At 35.7% G+C, this 18208-nt stretch overlaps 1 protein-coding gene across 1 annotated transcript; it reads right to left on the bottom strand.

The window, feature by feature from the left end:
- Positions 1-3633: 3633 nt before the first annotated feature.
- LOC108995507 lies at positions 3634-14578 on the bottom strand. Its single transcript, XM_018971085.2, has 9 exons — positions 14003-14578; positions 12154-12504; positions 11840-12055; positions 11003-11652; positions 9970-10066; positions 9798-9851; positions 9600-9718; positions 8510-8700; positions 3634-4417 (listed from the first exon to the last, which is right to left on the bottom strand). The coding sequence occupies exons 1-9, from the start codon at positions 14270-14272 to the stop codon at positions 3780-3782; spliced, it is 2586 nt and encodes an 861-aa protein (XP_018826630.1). The 5' UTR covers positions 14273-14578; the 3' UTR covers positions 3634-3779.
- Between the last annotated feature and the right edge of the window lie 3630 nt (positions 14579-18208).

Below are 18208 nucleotides of genomic sequence, written 5' to 3'. Positions count from 1 at the left end.
ACCTCATTGGCCCTTTGATAGAGGAAGAAAAATAGACCATTTCGATTTACCTTTCTGCACCATCAATGTGAACTATGATGGTTTTGGTGAAGACATGAGAGTGGGGGATGAGCACCTTAAGGATGGTGGAATAATGAGGATTGAGGTGATAGAAAAAAATGGGACCAAATGTAAAGTGCCGATGTACTAATCCAGGATTGTTGCTCCCCAGAGCTAGTTTAACTTTCTGGAGAGCTAGGAGTTTGGAGCCAAAAAGTAATGCCATGCTTCCCAAAATTTCTTCAAATGATTGGCTGGAGATTAAATTTTGGGAGTAACAATGGAGTTGATTTATTTCCATATCATTTGTCAAGTTTTCCGAAGTGATTAAGCATCTTAAAAGCTATATTGCAGCATCGACTCGTGATGGTGACATTCTTGTTATTGCAAAGACCATGGTAGATGTTGCCAATGAAGTTGAAGCTGTCAGGAAATTGAGGGAGAAACTTAAAACTAGGGACCAGTACTTGCCTCATTTTGTAATAGTTGATGAGATTGGGAAGCCTGTTGGCCCTATAGTGGATGGGGATGTAGTGTGTAAATTCAATTTACAAGCAAATCATATGGTTAGGATTGCTAAGGCAATATTATTTATTGTTGATATCAGAGGCAAATGCGAGGCACCAACTTGATGGTACAAAAAATGCACTATTTGCAACCCTTTCTGAGCTTAATCTAGAATATTCTTATAATGGAGAGACTAATAAATTTTCAATATCACTAGAATCAACAACTAAGGAAGCTGTTGAAAGGGAGATTGAATAGATTAACATGAACTTCATAGCTAGGGGTGCTACAAATATTTTACTTCCCCTAAACATGGCAATTAAGAGTCATGTCTGCAATTTCTCTAGTTGGTTGCGAAAAATTTATGGTCCAAGCTTTCTTGAAGTTTTAGCACCTAAATTGTTATCAAGAACAAGTTGGGTTGTTGTTACACATTCTGGTTCCTATAATTTTGGAATGCCTCTCAAAATGGAGCTCAATATATCCTACCTTGCAAGATATGTAGCCTTGTTTAGTTATTGCTCTTAGGAAGACCAAAATTAAGGAAACCATTTTTCAGTGAAAAGAAGCTTGTCTTTGTTACAAAAGGGGGCTGAAACTGCACCTTGTGGGCAGTGCTTTGAAGGGGGAGGGTTTGTTACACTTCAGTTTTCAAAACCCAGCCCAAATATCATCGATAGTAGGGCCCATGGGCCCCTTTATAGCTTGATACGTGAATTCCATTTTATAGTATATTTTTTACTGTTTAGTTGGACTTGTAGTGTAGTCGATAATTGGGCTTGAGCTTGAGAGTAGCCTTGCTAAGAATTCATACTATATGTATTGAGCCAGGGGTTCTAGGAATATTATTCTCGAATGTTAAAGAAACTTCTCTATCTTTGTCTCATTCTCCCTCTCATTTTCTTGGAGGAGCTCCCCTTTAAGAGAGCAAATAAATGTTTTACTATTTTAACTTGTGAGGTATGTTACAGTTTTTGAAAAATGGTTGATGCTTGAGATTTGACAGTTGATTACTGCATAATCTCTTACATGACTTTCGAGTCTTCTCAACCACTTTTTTTTATCTTCTCACATGATTCCGTGAGTGATGGAGGGAGAGAGAGAGAGGGAGGGAGGGATGAGGGAGATGGTTTAGTGTTCAATTGAGTTGGGGGGTCGGGTTTTCAACTTCTCATACCTCTTTTTTCGTTTTCTTCTTTTTCTTTTTTCTTCTTTTTTTTTAATATAAAAATAGTCATTTGGCATGCCATGTCAGTTCGACACCACTATCAATCAGCACTCTCGGTCACAACAACATTTTCCTTACAACGTATTGCAGTCTACTAGTTTGGTAGTTCCCTACTAGTGGAAGTTAAGGAATATTGACTTATATCTTCCTTTTGTATCTCTAGCTTTATATATTGCAATTTCGATATAAGAAAAAAATGGAAAATAAAACCTTACTTGTTGAATCCCAGTAAGGGTATCATCAAAGCTAGGGGTGACAATTCGTGTTCTTGGATCTCGTTCATGTTGTGTTAAGTCATAAGTATTAGATTATATGAGTCAATTTGAACCCAATCTGTTTAATTAAATGGGTCAGACCTTAAAATCTGAATCCGATCCATTTAATTAACAGGTGACATAACATGACCTGCTTAACCCATTTAGTAATTAACTTTTATTGTATTAACCTGAATATAACCATTTAACTCGTTTAACCCGCTTCAACCCATTTCATATAAATGGGTTGAATTGACCCATATATTTATTTTCTTAATCTACTAAACATAATCTCATATATAATATAAGGATAACAATATAAATAATTCACAATACACCTGGATTCATAATATAGTATTTTATTATGAGTATCTGAACCAATAATATATAAGAAAACTTATATTTCATAAAAGAAAATTATATACTAACAAAAAAAAGTTTAATAGTTTGAGATATAGCATAGTCAAATACTAATAGTAATATCACATATTTAAAAAAAAAAAAAAAATACATATGAGGCATTTATAAAATTTAAAGATAGAATTTATTCGTATTATACGAGCTAATTGTGGGTTTTGTGAGTTGACCCGTTTATTAATAGTGTCTTATCGGGTCAACCCGTTTTGATCCAAATCTATTTATATAAAACTCAAATCCGCTTATTTCGTGTCAGATTCATGGGTCCCTAATCAAAGCATTCCTAAGGAGAAGAAATAGAGGACACCATTCAAACTCACAAGCAAATCTTCAGTGTGAGGGATTGAGTACATTAAGCCCTCATTTGAGAACACAAATCATTTAATCTCCTTTCATCTGAAAATTTCTCATAGTTTCATTCCAAACCATCACTCAAACACAAATACTTAATTTCGAATTTTTAACTTTTTCCTCTAATCATTACAATTTTTCTAAATTTCTAAACAAAATACAAAAAATAATTAATCTTTTTTAAATTCTAAAACAAAAATAATATTCTAACAATATTTTAATTTTTATAATATTTTTATTTTAACTTTTTCTCTCTTATTTTTCAAAACCCAATAAAACACCTTAAATCAAATAATTTCACTACAATTCACATATTTCTCATTTAATCTCATTCCCCAAACGAGGCGTAAGTCCGGTTTTCTTTATATAGCAAGGTTCACAAAGCAGTTGAATTTCTTTTACAACATGCAAAATGGTCTTTTTCTTTCTTATTCAGGATGAGTAGTGCTACATGTACTTACATTTTTACTTACAAAACTTATTCTATTAGTTTTCTTTTTAAATTCAAATTTTAAATTTCATGATTTTCAATATATCAATAACTGACATATGAAAAAATAAAATTTTATAAATTTTTTTTAAATACATTTAACATTTTCCATTCTAGATATATCGCTTCATATAATTTTGGATATCATCTTTACAATTTTTCCCCCTGGAAGAAGCTGGATGGTCTAGAATCTAGATGAGGCTTCACTTGATTGGAAATTTTTAGCATATTGATTTCTACTTTGTTATGAAAAGGATTATTTTTTATTTTTTATTTTTCCTTTTTCATCTGCGTATTGGCCAATGGCCCCTCAAAGATACTGATATCAGAACAGCAGCATCAGCCTCTGCGACAATAGAATGGATTTTGATTTTCCAAAAGCATTTCATCATGTACTGTATCATATCATGCAGTGTAGTGTGCATATAAACTTATCCTTGACATATATTTTCATATTTGGTCTGCCTAGTTATGGTATTTGTGCACGGTCTCGTCAATTTGGCAAAGTCCTCAACAAATGAAGTGCTTGTGGCCATTGTGGTCTCTGTGATAGTACAATTCTCCTTAAAGCGGGCACTGCTCCAGCAGCTATAATTGCTGAATGATTCTCAATGTCCATGCTTAGATTATAAAGAATTGCCAAGCTTGCTTCTACAGCCCTCTCACTCCCTTCTTCAATGAGCTTTACCAATGGAAATATTCCCCCCTTGGAAGCAATAGCTCGAGTTGAATCCACCAATCCCTCAGAAATTATTCTGTTGAGTTCCATAACTGCAGCTTCCTGAGCTTCTAGAGAGAAAGAGGATTTCATCTGCTCTATAAGTCTTGGGATCGTCTCATAAAGAGTAACCTCCATGTTGATGGGATTCTCAAAATCAAAGTTGCCACCAGAAAGAGAGCTAAGTTTAACAAGGGAAGCAGCAACCCAATCTTTTCTGTGAAGGGAGATGTTTGATTTTAGGATTTCTCGGAGCAATTTAGTGAAATGAGTGGAATTCATATTTTGGCGAAATTGCTGAGAGTCAAGCAGCTTTGTTAGTAACCGGGATGTTGCAGATATTGCAAGACCAGCTTCTTCGATTTCAAGGGCATACTTTTCTGGCTGCTGGCTTGCTGCATCAGAATCAGTGTCTGCCAAATATAAGATGCACATAAAAAGTCACATCTGGATCCAAGTTGAGGACTATTTAAGATACTAGAAAAAACATATAACATTCTAGTTCTAAAAAACAATCTTCTAGCTTTCAGACTCAACAAAGTGATTAACCATTTTCAGACACATCTGGGCCAGATGGCATGAGTTGAACTCCAATCATTTGAGAAAAAAAAAAAACTACTGCCAACAACATTAGGGGAAAAAAATCGCTCGAGGAACCATGCACTGCTTAGTGCAAAGATTATAATTTCTCAAGAAATAAGTATGTGAGTGGAAAATCAAAGGATATGCTCTCAGAAATAAGCAAACACATACAATGAAAACCATAGATATTCACTTATAGAGTTTGAACTTCCTCCTCACTAAGGATGTAACCAGCTACGGAAAATCCACTTCACATCAAAGTTTATAGTCCAAAAGAACAAGTCAAGGTTAAAATTCGACTGTATTGGAATCATTATAAACTGTAAGAACCTCCACTCCAAATCACCGCTTTCCTATACTCAATCTGGGGTGCTAAAACTTCCCGGGCACGTTTGGATTCGCAAGTCATCTCAGCTCATCTCAACTCATCTCAGCTCATCTCAACTCATCTCACTACTATTCATTACTATTCAGCAACTTTAACTCACAAATCTCACTACTATTCACAACTCATCTCATTACTATTCACAATCCATCTCAACTCATCTCAGCTCATCTCAAGTCATCTTCGAATCCAAACGTCTTTGCAATTCTGGTTAGGATTAACTATGATACCATTTATAAGAACATAAGGAAAAGTCAAGGCACATTTGGACTTATACTCCAAAAGGACTAATCAATGTTACAATTTGAGTTCCTCATAATCATTATAAAGTCCTAGTTCTACCAATTACAGAACCAATATCAGGCTTGAAACTCGTTGCATCTTTATTATACTCATTCACCTCGACCATGATTTTGCCACCCAAAGTGAGACTTCCCAATTACTGTAGCACTAAGGCCTCATTTGTTTTCGCAACACATTTCATTTCATCTAATCATTACAATTTTTCCAAATTCCCACAAAATGAAATAAACAATTCAATTTTTTTGAATCTCAAAACAATAATAATATTAAATAAATATATTCTAACAACATTTTATTCAAATTTCAACTTTTATATTAATTTATTTTATCTGCGAAAACAAACGAGACCTTATGAGACAATTCAGTCTGCACTCAAATTCCTAATATACTCGTCAGGTACCATTCGCACTAAATGCCCCAATGCTACATGGAATTACTAGGTCAACTCTTGTAACGCCCTATCCAATATTATTAGGGATCAAATATGGATGATTTTATTGGGCCTGAATTAGATTTAATAGGCTATTTTGGATAAGCCCACAAGCTATAGTTTATTGAGGTTGGCTAATAATTTTAATTAGGCCCAAAAGTTTATTTTAAGGTCCATTAAGGTTTAGTGGATAATTTTAGATAGTATTAATGGGCAAATATTTTTAAAAACACAATAGAGATTTATCAGATAATTTTTAATAGGCCACGAGCCCAAAATTTATAATGGTGGATTATGGAATTTTATTGGGCCCAATAATTGGATTAAACCCATTTCATATTTAAGGACCAAGTGGACCCTATTTAATTGTTATTAGGCTCAAAAATTTATTTATAAGCCTAAAAATATTTACAGACCAATTGGGATCATTCTGGAATTTAAGATCGGGCCGCTAGAGTTGTTAAGTAACTTAGCCTATGAAATTATAGGCAAGCCCTAGAACTTGGATTGGACCCATTAAAGGACTCATAACCCGTGAACCTTTATCAGCTGCAAAACACCCGTACCTGATTATATAGGCCACCCCTATGCACGTTCTCATCTTCATGGCCTCTAGGGCTTTCGTTTCGGTAGCAGTATATATACACATAAGTATATACATTAACGCAGAGCAGCCCCTTCTATTATTTAGGATTGCCGCATTCCAAACTTTTTCTCTCTTGTCCGCCCAGCTGTAGGTTCCTCCCCAAAACCAGTCACGTTGAAGTCCAGCGTATAGCAAGTCTCCTCTGTGCACTCCCTCTTTTATGTTCACCATGTTTGCATCGCATGGCACAAAGCCCCTTGGCTGCTTTCAAAGTCGCACGGCACACCCAACCGTCGTGAAGACCATCGCACCACCCACGTTCCACCTTGAAAGACCCCACGTTGAAGCAATCGTGCACGGCCTCCCTATGAACCACCCTAAACCTCCCACAGCCTCAAACCAGCATCACAGCCATGAGAAAGTAGCCGCTGCATACTCCTCCACGTCCAGCAACCGCAAGCTCCTCACAAATTTTCTTTGCACCGCCACCCCTTGCGTACATTGCCGCTCAACATTGCCTTGCACCAGCCACCGTCAAATTGAATCGAATCGAATCGAGAAGAAGAGCCCCAGCCCTCCCCAACACACAGACAACGTGCACTCAAGCCAAGAGCCGATACGCTGATGCAACATCACAGCCCACTGCAGTGAGCCACCCTGCTCAGCCTCTGAACACCACCACACCCTCAGCCAGATCAACGCTGTCATGAAACCCCACAACGGAGGAGCACCTCTCCCTTTGCCGTGAACCATGATCAAACAACCCCTGTTTTGCACAAACCGAGACAGAGCATCTTCATTCACCACATGTTTCTCCTCCACTAGCCCTTCACATCGCCCCTACACAGCAACGCCACAAGAAAATTGAGAACCACCGCCTAGCACCTCCTACGGCAGCTCTCACGTTGGCTGCAACTCCAATTCTCCAGGAACAACCCACTGCCCACCACCACGGCATCCTAATAACCCTCAGTTTCTCTCTCTATATCTCTAGGTTAATCCCTCTCTAGCCAATGCCTAGCCTTTCTAGCCTTGAGCCACCGTGAACCACCATCGCACCCTCTCACCTTCAGTCGCTACTCATCCTTGCTAGAAGCGCACAGCCAAAGCTCCACTACTCACTATAAGGCTATATAATACATGATGTGTTTCAAACGAGATTACAAAAATACTCCTGCCCGATTAGTGTTGACCTTAGGGTGAAAATAGACGCTTAGATATGAAAAGATTGTTAGGGTTTAATCGTATGATTATTTGAATAAATTATGTAGATATCAATTATTTGGAGAGTGATGAAATTTTAGGGTTATGAGGTTTTACATCCTGGGGAAACATAGGTTGTTTAATGTATTTATGGTTTTAATTATGAGGTATGTGTTTAATTAGAAACTGGTGTAGTTTATGTGCCTATTTTTATAGGTGATCGATTACGTGCCGGAAATATTGGATTAATGCTACGACGTAAGTAGCTTGCTCATAACATTAGGATTTGCACTCATTAGCTGGTTAGATTATTATGAAAGCCAATTTTTATGGATCATGCATATCATGATATATGCAACCATGCTATTCATCATAATGCATGATCATGTGTACTTCTGCATTTTATAGTTATTTATGTATCATGTATGTCATGCATCTCACGTTGCATAAGTAACTTTGATAGTTATTTATGTATCATGATCATGGGGTGTTACAATTCTCATGTCGTTTGCTTTCTTTATGAGTAACTTTGATATCATTTGTAAGAATCCAATGAAAACTCTAGTATTACTTCAAAAGGATTGGTCATGGTTGCAAGTGGAGGTAATTTGAATCATTATAAACTGGAATAACTTCTCTCTCCCAAACAACGTAGGATCCATCACCACCCTCCTATACTCAATCTAGAGTATTATAAAGGTTCATGAAAGACAAAGGTTCATTGTAGGACATAAATCGGATTGTTGTCCACCTCATTAGATGCCAATTGGACAATCCAATCAGCACAAGTAAGTTAAGTAACCAACATGTGGAATTCACTTTCATCTCTCTTCTATAACTCATATTCAACTTGCCACCAACCAAATGTGGGTATTAGGCTTATCTAAAACTGCAAGAGAAAAACAAATCCTCTCATTTTTTCTTTATTAATCTAAATCAGATCACTGAAGTCGGATGAGACCAATTCTTTTTAAAGCAATGCAAGTTTGAGGAGTGGCGGAAATTGTTTCCCATACCTTTCAAAACCTTTTGCTGGAAAACAGCATCCAAACCAGATTCAATATCTACTGCAATGATTGAGCCCATGCTCGGGTCAATAAGTGTGACAAACTCAAGAATGGAAGCTGCTTGTCTTTGTAAACTTGGGGATGAGGTCTTCAGTATCATAACGAGGCGAGCAATGAAAGCAGTGTCCAGCACATCTTTCCTATAATTGGTTTCCAGATAAGGAACAATAAGAAAGTTGAAATATACAGAAGAATATTCTTGAGATACTGGATCCATCCAGTATCTTCATATACAATAATATGGATAAAACCAATGGATCAAAATCAAGCCTAAGCCTAAGCCTAAGTTCTTGAACAATAAAAATTGATAAGCACACTGTGCACCCTCAAACTATCAAAGGTTTTGCATTTTGCACCACAAACTACCAAAACCGGCATATTTCATCCTCAAATTACAAAAAAATGACACTTCACACTCTCGTTTAATTCTGGTCATTGTAAAAGCATATCTATATTTGAAATGCTATTGTAAATATGTTGATGCTTTTTGAAGATAATGAATGATGTACACGTCAGGTGGTTAGATTATGGCACAGATATGGGGCTCCACTATAGCCAAATTTTGGAGAAAATTGAAGGAAAAAACACCCAAAATTGAGACAATAATAGCTTGCAGCTATAAAGCCAACTTCTATAAGTAGAGAGGACCATGCCACATGATAAAAAGATGTATTCCATCACCATAATGAGGCTGTACGCCATCATATTTTCACCCAAAGAAAACACTATAGCAATCCCAAACCTAAGTTTCTAGTTGAAGTCTTTAAAACATGTCATACAAGCAACGAAAATACTTTTCTTTTTCAGAAGAGCAAGTAATGGAAAAGTAATCTTTGAGAAATCTCCTTGTGAGTTATACACGCAAGCTTTCACCTTCCAAAACAACTACAAACCAAGGTTATGTGCAACAGATGAAATGAGAGGCAAACATATGCAAAGACAATGATAAGGGTAAAAAAGGTCAAACGCCAAGAAAAATATAATAAAACACACACACAAACACATACAGAGAGAGAGAGATAGAGAGAGAGAGAGAGACCGGCTATTTGCTTCTGATAAGGGTTTTCCAACCATATTTCCATTTAAACCTGCAGAAACTTCGGGGCTTCCTGCTGAACCCAATCCCTTTTTTGATCCATTAACTGGTGCATCATAAAACTGGAATGCATCAACACACTTTGTAAGTCGAAAGAAATTTCCAAGCTTTCACACACACTACAAGAAACTACAGGCTAACCTTTGATTTCATCTCTTTGCTAGGGTCCAACATTCGAGCAAGTATGTTCAAACTCTGCATTGTAGAGAGGATTAATGTCATCAAGAGTTTTTTTTTTTTTTTTTTTTTTGATAAGTTGTCATCAAGAGTTTTAACCATAATGTAAAGTGTAGATAAAATAAGTAAAAAATACCTTTTCCATCAGACTTTCAGGGGTCTGTGAATGCTTTAGTGTATTGACCAAAGGATCAATGACACCTTCAGCTTCAATTATCTGGCAAACACCATTGCTGCATCAAGAAAGATAAGAACATGAATTATATGATGCCAGCCACATCTAAAGTAACTACTTTATTTAAGAAAGCATTAATAGATAAGGTATGACGGAAAAAATCAAGATAAAGCAATGTGACCTAAAGATTGACATATCAGCGAAAAAGAACCAGGTTTTCCATATGCCAACACATCTGTGCAGACGTGTGTAAATGCCCAAAAAGATAGCAAAAGATTATAGTGTATGAGGAAGTAAACACAGGTAAGGGGAAGATTATACTTAGGGCTAGTTTGGGTAGTGAACTACTATTCATTATTTTATTATTACTTTCCACCTACTTTTCATTACTATTCACTAATATTCAATATTCTATCATTACTTTTTCATTATTTTTTCACTATTATTCACAGAATATCTGAGATCACCTCACTACCCAAATGCAACCTTAGTCATGAGCTGAAATAAGGAAAATGGAGCAGTAGTTCCAACTTAAGCCTGCTTCTATTGAGCCTTAGCCATCCTCTGTCTCCACGTCAATACATCAATTTACTACTTCAGTCCATGTGTAAGGCCAAATCATTGACTCATCAATTTCCCTTATGCACATACACGTATTCTGCACTAGTGAAAAATTATCATTTCACTAGTCAACAGCAAGCTTGTCAACTAGCTGCTGGAGGCCAAGCAACAGGAAACTCTTGGACATGCACCTGAACTGCTGGCGCAGATACACGGTTTTGCCAGATGGGAGTGGAAGGTAAAGCCGGAAGCCATTGCCTGAGGAAATTATAGAAATGATCCCCACAAAAAAAAAAAAAAAAAAAAAAGCTGGCTTGGACTTGACCTTTTAGTTTTCAATAGGATTTTTCTATCCAAAGACAGAAAAGTTAGCTTGGACCACTACATGCTGCAATAGCTCAAAATAATTGAAAATTGAAGGATGTAAACTTACCTGATAGACAACCTCTCCAAAGCTCGAGTTACAGCCAACTTGATAGAAACATTATTACGGCCTAAAAGCTGAACTAAATGCTTGATTGCTCCAGCCTCTTTGAATGCAACCCGCATATGTTCATTGATAGATGCATCAGCAATTGACTCTGCAGCTCTTGATATCGCCGCCTCATCTTCAAGTTTAAGAATCAAAACCAATCTAGCTACACCATCCATCCATGGTAAAAGTGTAAGCCGGTGATCAGTAGAGGATTCGGATTGAGATTTCTTTCTGTTCTCCATCTCTATAGCCCCAATACGAGCAAGGAACTGCTGCTGTGTTCGCCCAACTATTGCATTCATCTTGGCCTCGTCTATGTTTAAACTCTTGTCATCAATATTTAATCCAAGGAGTAATTCGGAAGCCCCAAACCTAGAAGGACCTTTAGAAGCTTGCTCGATCTCTATACCATCTGGTAAACTAGGCCAGGAATGCAAATCTGGTCTGAAGGACTGGTATGCTGCTGCACCAATTATGGGGACAGGAACCAGACCTTCTTCTATAACAAGAATTCTGTAATATTCATCCTTAGCTAGCTCCAACAATGCATTTCTTGCTTCCTTTTTAGTGACTTTAGAGCCTTCTATATCAGCTTTTAGGATCTTGGCCTGAATCCAAAATCCAATTTTAGCAGAATGCCAAAGAACAACATGATCAAATATCCAAATACAATTGAATTGCTCTTATGCGTAACATATGATTTCAAAAAGAAAAATATTTAAATGAATCACGAGAAGAAATGTAAAACAGGAAAATCTTTCCGATATTTGATATAATAGAAGAAATGCAACTCACCAATTTTGGTATAACACCTGCTTCAACCATCATGTTGTGGGTGAAGCGGCTCAGTGCTAAATTTGCCAAAACCCCCCCTGCTGCTTCCTTCACTTTTATGTCCTCTTCATCAAGGGACTTGATAAGCAATGGCAGGAGATCCGTGTTTGCAATTTTTGCCCTAAGCTTTTCGTCTACAGACAAGTTCCACAAAGTACATATACTTTGCTCCTTTACCTGCAAAAAGAAGTTCAGTACATACCTCCATTCTCTACAACGCGAAATTAGTTGGCAAAATAACAGAAAATCAAATGGTGAAGTATATATACATATACCTCAGGAGTCAACGAAGGTCGGCTAAGCAACCCAGTTATCTCTTCAATTGCTCCACTATCTGCAATTAATTCCCTGTATGAATTGATTGAAGAAATCGATCGTAGAAGGCCTGCAGCTGCTTCACAAGTGCTTCTAGATTCTGATTGAAGAAGGTTTAAGGTCAGATTTATGCAGCCATGAAACTGCATGATAGCATCAATGTACTTCTTTCCTCCAAGAGAATATTTCCAAAGAGCCACTATTGCTTGTTCTCTGTCAAGATGATCATGGTCTAGCCCAAGCATTCTAACAAACAAGGCCACATAACTATCCCCAAAGCTTGTAGAAGTGCTCTTAATTTCTTCGATATCCTGAAAGTTAAGTAAGAAGAAATGAATGCTCCAATAACACAGTGCGATTCTCACGAGAAAAACAAATTTGTGTAAGTTCTATATTTAAGTTTGTTAACTCAAGTTGCTAAAGAATATGGATATGGCATTAGCACTAATGTAACAGATCACACCAGTAGTTTTCTCACTCAAGTCTCTCCAAACTTGCAAATCTAGAATCAAATTAATGGTTAATGGCATAAGTTTTGACGAAAAGTTGCAAACATTAAGTCACTTTAACTACACACATAGAATGCTGGGTGTACTTAAGTCCAACGAAGAATGGAATGATGGAATTCACAACATGCTTAATATGAGTACATTGTATCAGTAGTAACATCTAATTTAGCGTAAATATTTCCTTATAACTGATGTCTAGATAGAGGACTTAAAATTTCAACAAGTTTTTCTTTTGCATTAACTCTTCTAATAATTTTTTTTCTTAGAGCTTGTTTGGATTCGTAAGTCATCTCAGCTCATCTCAACTCATCTCACTACTATTCATTACTATTCAGCAACTTTAACTCACAAATCTCACTACTATTCACAACTCATCTCATTACTATTCACAATCCATCTCAACTCATCTCAGCTCATCTCAAGTCATCTCAAGTCATCTTCGAATCCAAACATCTCCTTAATGAAGGTGCATATCTATACATGTAGCTCTATTCACTTCCACTGAAAATGAAATACCCCGGGTTGTATAGAGGAAGGTGGTGAATGAGATTTCACACTGCTTGGGAGGGAGAAGTTCAAGCCCTTCAAAATGATTCTAACGGACTCCAATTGTAACCTTGACTAATCATCTTGGAGTATAGGCCCAAATGTGGCTTGAGCCCTCTTTGGGTTGTTACAAATGGTATCAGAACCAATTCCAAAAAGTATGGGACTTGAGCCATGCCACCTATGATGAAATGGAATGGCCCGACAAGGATGTCGGGATCTAAGGGTGGAGATTGTAATACCCAGGATTAAGTGTAGGGAAGTGGTGAATGGCATCTCAGGAATGAGATGCTCTTGCAGCTTATCATGAATTTCAAGGAACTCTGTTCATAACTATTTATCCAAATTCCACGTGACTTGAAAATAGGCAAGCGTCATAACAAACAGCAACATCAAACGCAATTTATCCACCAATTTTCCCATAAATACTTCTATTAATACGTTTTTGCAATGCATTAGAATTGCAATCTAGATGAATCAACCCCCCCGGGTCCCACCAAATAAGCAATAACAGCAACGACAAAAGGGAAACGCAAAACCCTACCCTTCTATTCCCCCATATCCAAAACCCACAGTAACCCACAACACGATTCCAAGAGAGATGGAAATTGCAAGATGTTAAACAAAAACAACACCACATAACGGGAACATGACATAAAAAGTTGCCCCACAAAAATTTTCCTGAGAAAATAAACCAAATGCAAACGTTGAACAATAGCAAGACCCAGATTGAAAATAATAGTTTAGAGCATACGGGGGGTGTAGAGTGTTGCGGAGCAGCATCAAACGCACCACCACCATCACTGCTGACCCTTGCGGTAACTGCACGATTAGAGCGAGAATTCGTGTTCGGGGCATGATACTGATAATTACAATGTTGGGTCGCAGGGGACAGGACTGCTAGATTGCTTCTCTTGGTGCCTCTTCTTACAAATGGAATAACTTCCACGAGAGTGTTGGGGAGTTTGTGTTGAGCATTAGGGGGCTTCAAGGTGAAGGGTGTGGGAGCTGAGGAGGTCAACATTTTCTTGGTCTAAAACAACGGGGAAGGGATTGAAAGGCGAAAAAAGGCTACTTTTCTTGGGTTTCTCTGTTTGGGTTTGCGTTTTTCACCTACGATGACAACGACTAAGGTTTTGCGAGTTGTTCACCTCTTCATTGGAGCAAGTCTCTCTGGACTGGATATGGCAATTGAGACATCTTTTCCCATTTTTTGGTCGCTTGGGTTTGTGATAAAAAATAAAAAAAAAATCTATCGAAAAGGTGGGAAGGCTGGAAGCTTTACGCACAGTGAGCCGGGTGTATCTGTGAACTTCGGACAGGATGCTAGAATCAACGTCATTCTCAAATTTTTCACACAGATCGACCGACGAAGTCGATTCGATTTGAGAATTATTGTAATATAATAAATATTTAGCATTCGGTTCATATATTTATTTATTTATTTGAAAATTGTAAATTGAAATTCGGACCGAAATTGTAAGTTAATTTTTAAGTTATATTTGGATAATGAAATGATGTTAAATATTCTTTAAATAATAATAAAAAATAATAATAAAATATTAAATAATAATGAGAAATAGATAAAAATAATAATAAAATAATAAATAATAATGAGATATTGTGATTCTCATATTCAAATAATGAGAAGTAGACTGAAACAATTATTGTAACATTAATTTTACCTTTTTAAAAATGGTATATGAAGTTTTAAAAATTTGTAAATATAACCAGTGGTTATGGTCAGTTTTTAAATTGACAATTTCCAGACAAAAAATGCTGATGTTGGAGTTTATCATCATTTCAGCACCAATAAGAAAAAAAGGCGTCACACATTAGGTAAAATTAGCATACCACGTAAGCATAAACAATAAAAGAACTAAAAAAAGGAGAAATTAAAAAAGCAGAAGAAAGTTTAAAGAACTATAACTCAATAAAAATTTAATAAAAGACTAAAAATTATAATAAAGTTATAAATTTCAAAAAATCATAGAAATATAAAACTTAGTAAACAAAAAAGTTTTTGAAAAACAAAAATGAAACAAGTTTATAAACTAAAATTCTAAAACACATAAAATTATAAATAAATATATTATTAAAACACTAAAAGAGATTCAAAATACATAAAATATTTAAGATAAAAAATAAATTAAGAAATATTTTTAAAAATTAATAAACTTGAAAAATAAGAGACAAAATTTAAAAACAAAATTAAGTCATAATAATAATAAAAAGAGGACGAAAACACCACAAAAGATGGCCACCTTGTTGGGGCTGGCAATTACGGGTGCTACTCGAATCCCTGCCCCCCACCCTCACATTGGGGGGAGAGCAAGTTGAGCCCTCGGGCCTCGGCCACCCCCATGGGTGGGTGTCTCCGTCCGAATATTAGGAGACGGATAGGTCCCTCGGGTTGTCCGATCCCATGAGTGTCAATTGGCCCATTAGTCCATTGAGCTCAAAACCTGTTTTTTAGTATTTTTAAACCTAGAATCCTCTTTTAAGCCAATTTTGACCCAAAATCTATTTGACTTTAATTTTGACCCAAACTTTGTTTTAACTTTTCACTTCAATTGAAATTAAATATATAAAACATAAAATTAAAGGTTATCTTTAATAAAACATAAAACACAAATTTGTTTTACAACTAATGCTCCCCGAAATATTTATATTGGCAATAATAAATATTGTGAAACTTACTTTGTGAGTACATCTCTCTCGCTCTCTCTTACTTGAGACTTTCAAGGTAGGACAAGAACTTGATGAGATATTTTTTTAATAACAAGTATCCTATATTATTTTAAGCTTTATTCTCATTAAAACATGTCAACAAATTAATCTATAAATTTCAAAATAGTTTTGAAGATGAAAAGCTTCCTACCATATTATTATTAACTTTTCAATAAAGATACCAAAAAAAAAAAAAAAAGACTATTAATCTTAAACTCTCTATATTCACACCATCTAATTTTACAATATGCATTTACTCCAAGTTCACAAACCTTTTTGATGTGTTATTTTTCGTTTATCATGTTTTTAAGAAAAGAAGATTTGCAAGAATGTGTTTGCATTTTAGAATGTTTGAGAAAGAAAATTATGGACATGAATTGATGCGTAATAGTCAAGTAATAGGTTTTATATATTTTAGAATATTACAAATTGAATTTTTCTTTAATTTTAATATGAGATAAATCCATCTCAAAGGAAACATTGTCCTTTTTTTTTTTTTTTTTTTTTTTTTTAAACCTTTTCTTTGAGCATGCTGTTGAGGTAATGACACTCGTACCTCGTACGTAATTTTATGGGACAAAGAGTAATAATTAATTGCTATTCAAATTTTCTGAGAGTTGTTATTGTTGTCTTCCATCCTCAATTTTGTTGCCTATATTGTGAAGGAAAATGTTAGGTTGTTTAGGATTTTGTCTTCTAAATTTGGCTGTTCTTATATTTTCATTTTTTTAATAGTTAAGAAAGGGACTAGCATTTTTTCTTAGAATCTTGTCTCCTAATAATCTTGTGTATTTTTTTAAATGTTTAAAAATATATATAAAATGTTTGAAAGAAAAGGAAAAAAAATACAAATGCACTAAAGGCATTCTAGCAGTACATTCTAGACGGCAGAGTAGCATAATCCTATTGTAAAAGATCTATTGTTGCTTCTCCAAAAACATATGCAAAATGTACCAAACCACTGGATGAAGACCTCGTAGCCAAGAATCTTATAAATACCAACCGTTTAGAGCATTGGCATTGGATTATGTTAATGCAAAGTCATAATTTGCATAATATCATATGATTTTGCATTTGACTATTCCACTCAAAACCTATACCCATATTAGATTATCCATCTATTAGTTAAAGTAATAATAAAATATTATTAATTTAATAATAATATTTTTTTCTAATTTATTTTTGTCATATTTTAAAATTCTACCAATTATATGTTAATTATAATTTGATCATTATCTAATATATGATTGGTAGAGACAAATTGAATAATTAAACAAAATAACTCTTCTACACTAGAGACAATAAAATTACAACATCTAATTACAGCAATCAGGAAACAGCAGCAGGTAATTTTACATCTAATTCCACAACATCTAATTACAGCATCTAATTCCAAAACAACATTCCACAATGAAAACAGTAGCAATTCCACATGCCCAGTAATTCACAGTAGCATTCCATAATTAAAATGCTGCCCACAATTCCACAACAACAGCAGGGACACTAAGACACAAGCATAATTGATGTAGGATAGAAATGAGAAAAGAAGTATGATAACAGCGGAAAGAGAAGGAGAGAAACCAGAAGATAAAGAGAGGGAGAAGAAAGCAAAGACAAAGGGGTTGGAAGGAGGCGGCTATAACAAGCGCTCAATTCTCAATTGAAAACCTCCTATTCCAATGTCCCTTACAAGTTCTTAAGTAGTATGGCAATACAAACCCTAAATAAAACAAATAACACATTAATAAAATAACAATAATAAAATATGTCCTTAAATAGTAGGGTAATACAAACCTTAAATAAAATAGATAAGACATTAATAAAATAATAGAAGATGTCCTCATCAACCCTCCTGGGGTGGAAAAAGCTCGACTCTGTCGAGTTGACAAGTCACACTAAAGCTGCAATCAATCACTCAACCATAAGCTAAGTGGTTGAGCACGCTTCTTCTGACGACCATAAACACATGTTAGTGGAGGCCTGAATCTGGTGTCCCCACCCACTTCTCCGGAACAGGTGGTTGGTGACCCAGGCAAAGGAAGATCCTGCTGGCTCCGATAAAGCTCCAATAAATCTGGATCAAGCTGCTGGAGTGTCTCTCTAGAAATCCATGTACAGTCAGAATCTGGTCGATCGACCCAACGAACAAGAAAACGCTGAACCTCTCCATCATTGGTCAACACAATTTGTTCATCTAGAATAGTATCAATTTTATCTTTGTGTGTTGTGA

This window comes from Juglans regia, chromosome 16, assembly GCF_001411555.2.
Source record: "Juglans regia cultivar Chandler chromosome 16, Walnut 2.0, whole genome shotgun sequence".
Classification (NCBI taxonomy): Eukaryota; Viridiplantae; Streptophyta; class Magnoliopsida; order Fagales; family Juglandaceae; genus Juglans; species Juglans regia.
The sequence above is the reverse complement of the archived record's forward strand: the minus strand, read 5'-3'. Positions and strand labels throughout refer to the sequence as shown.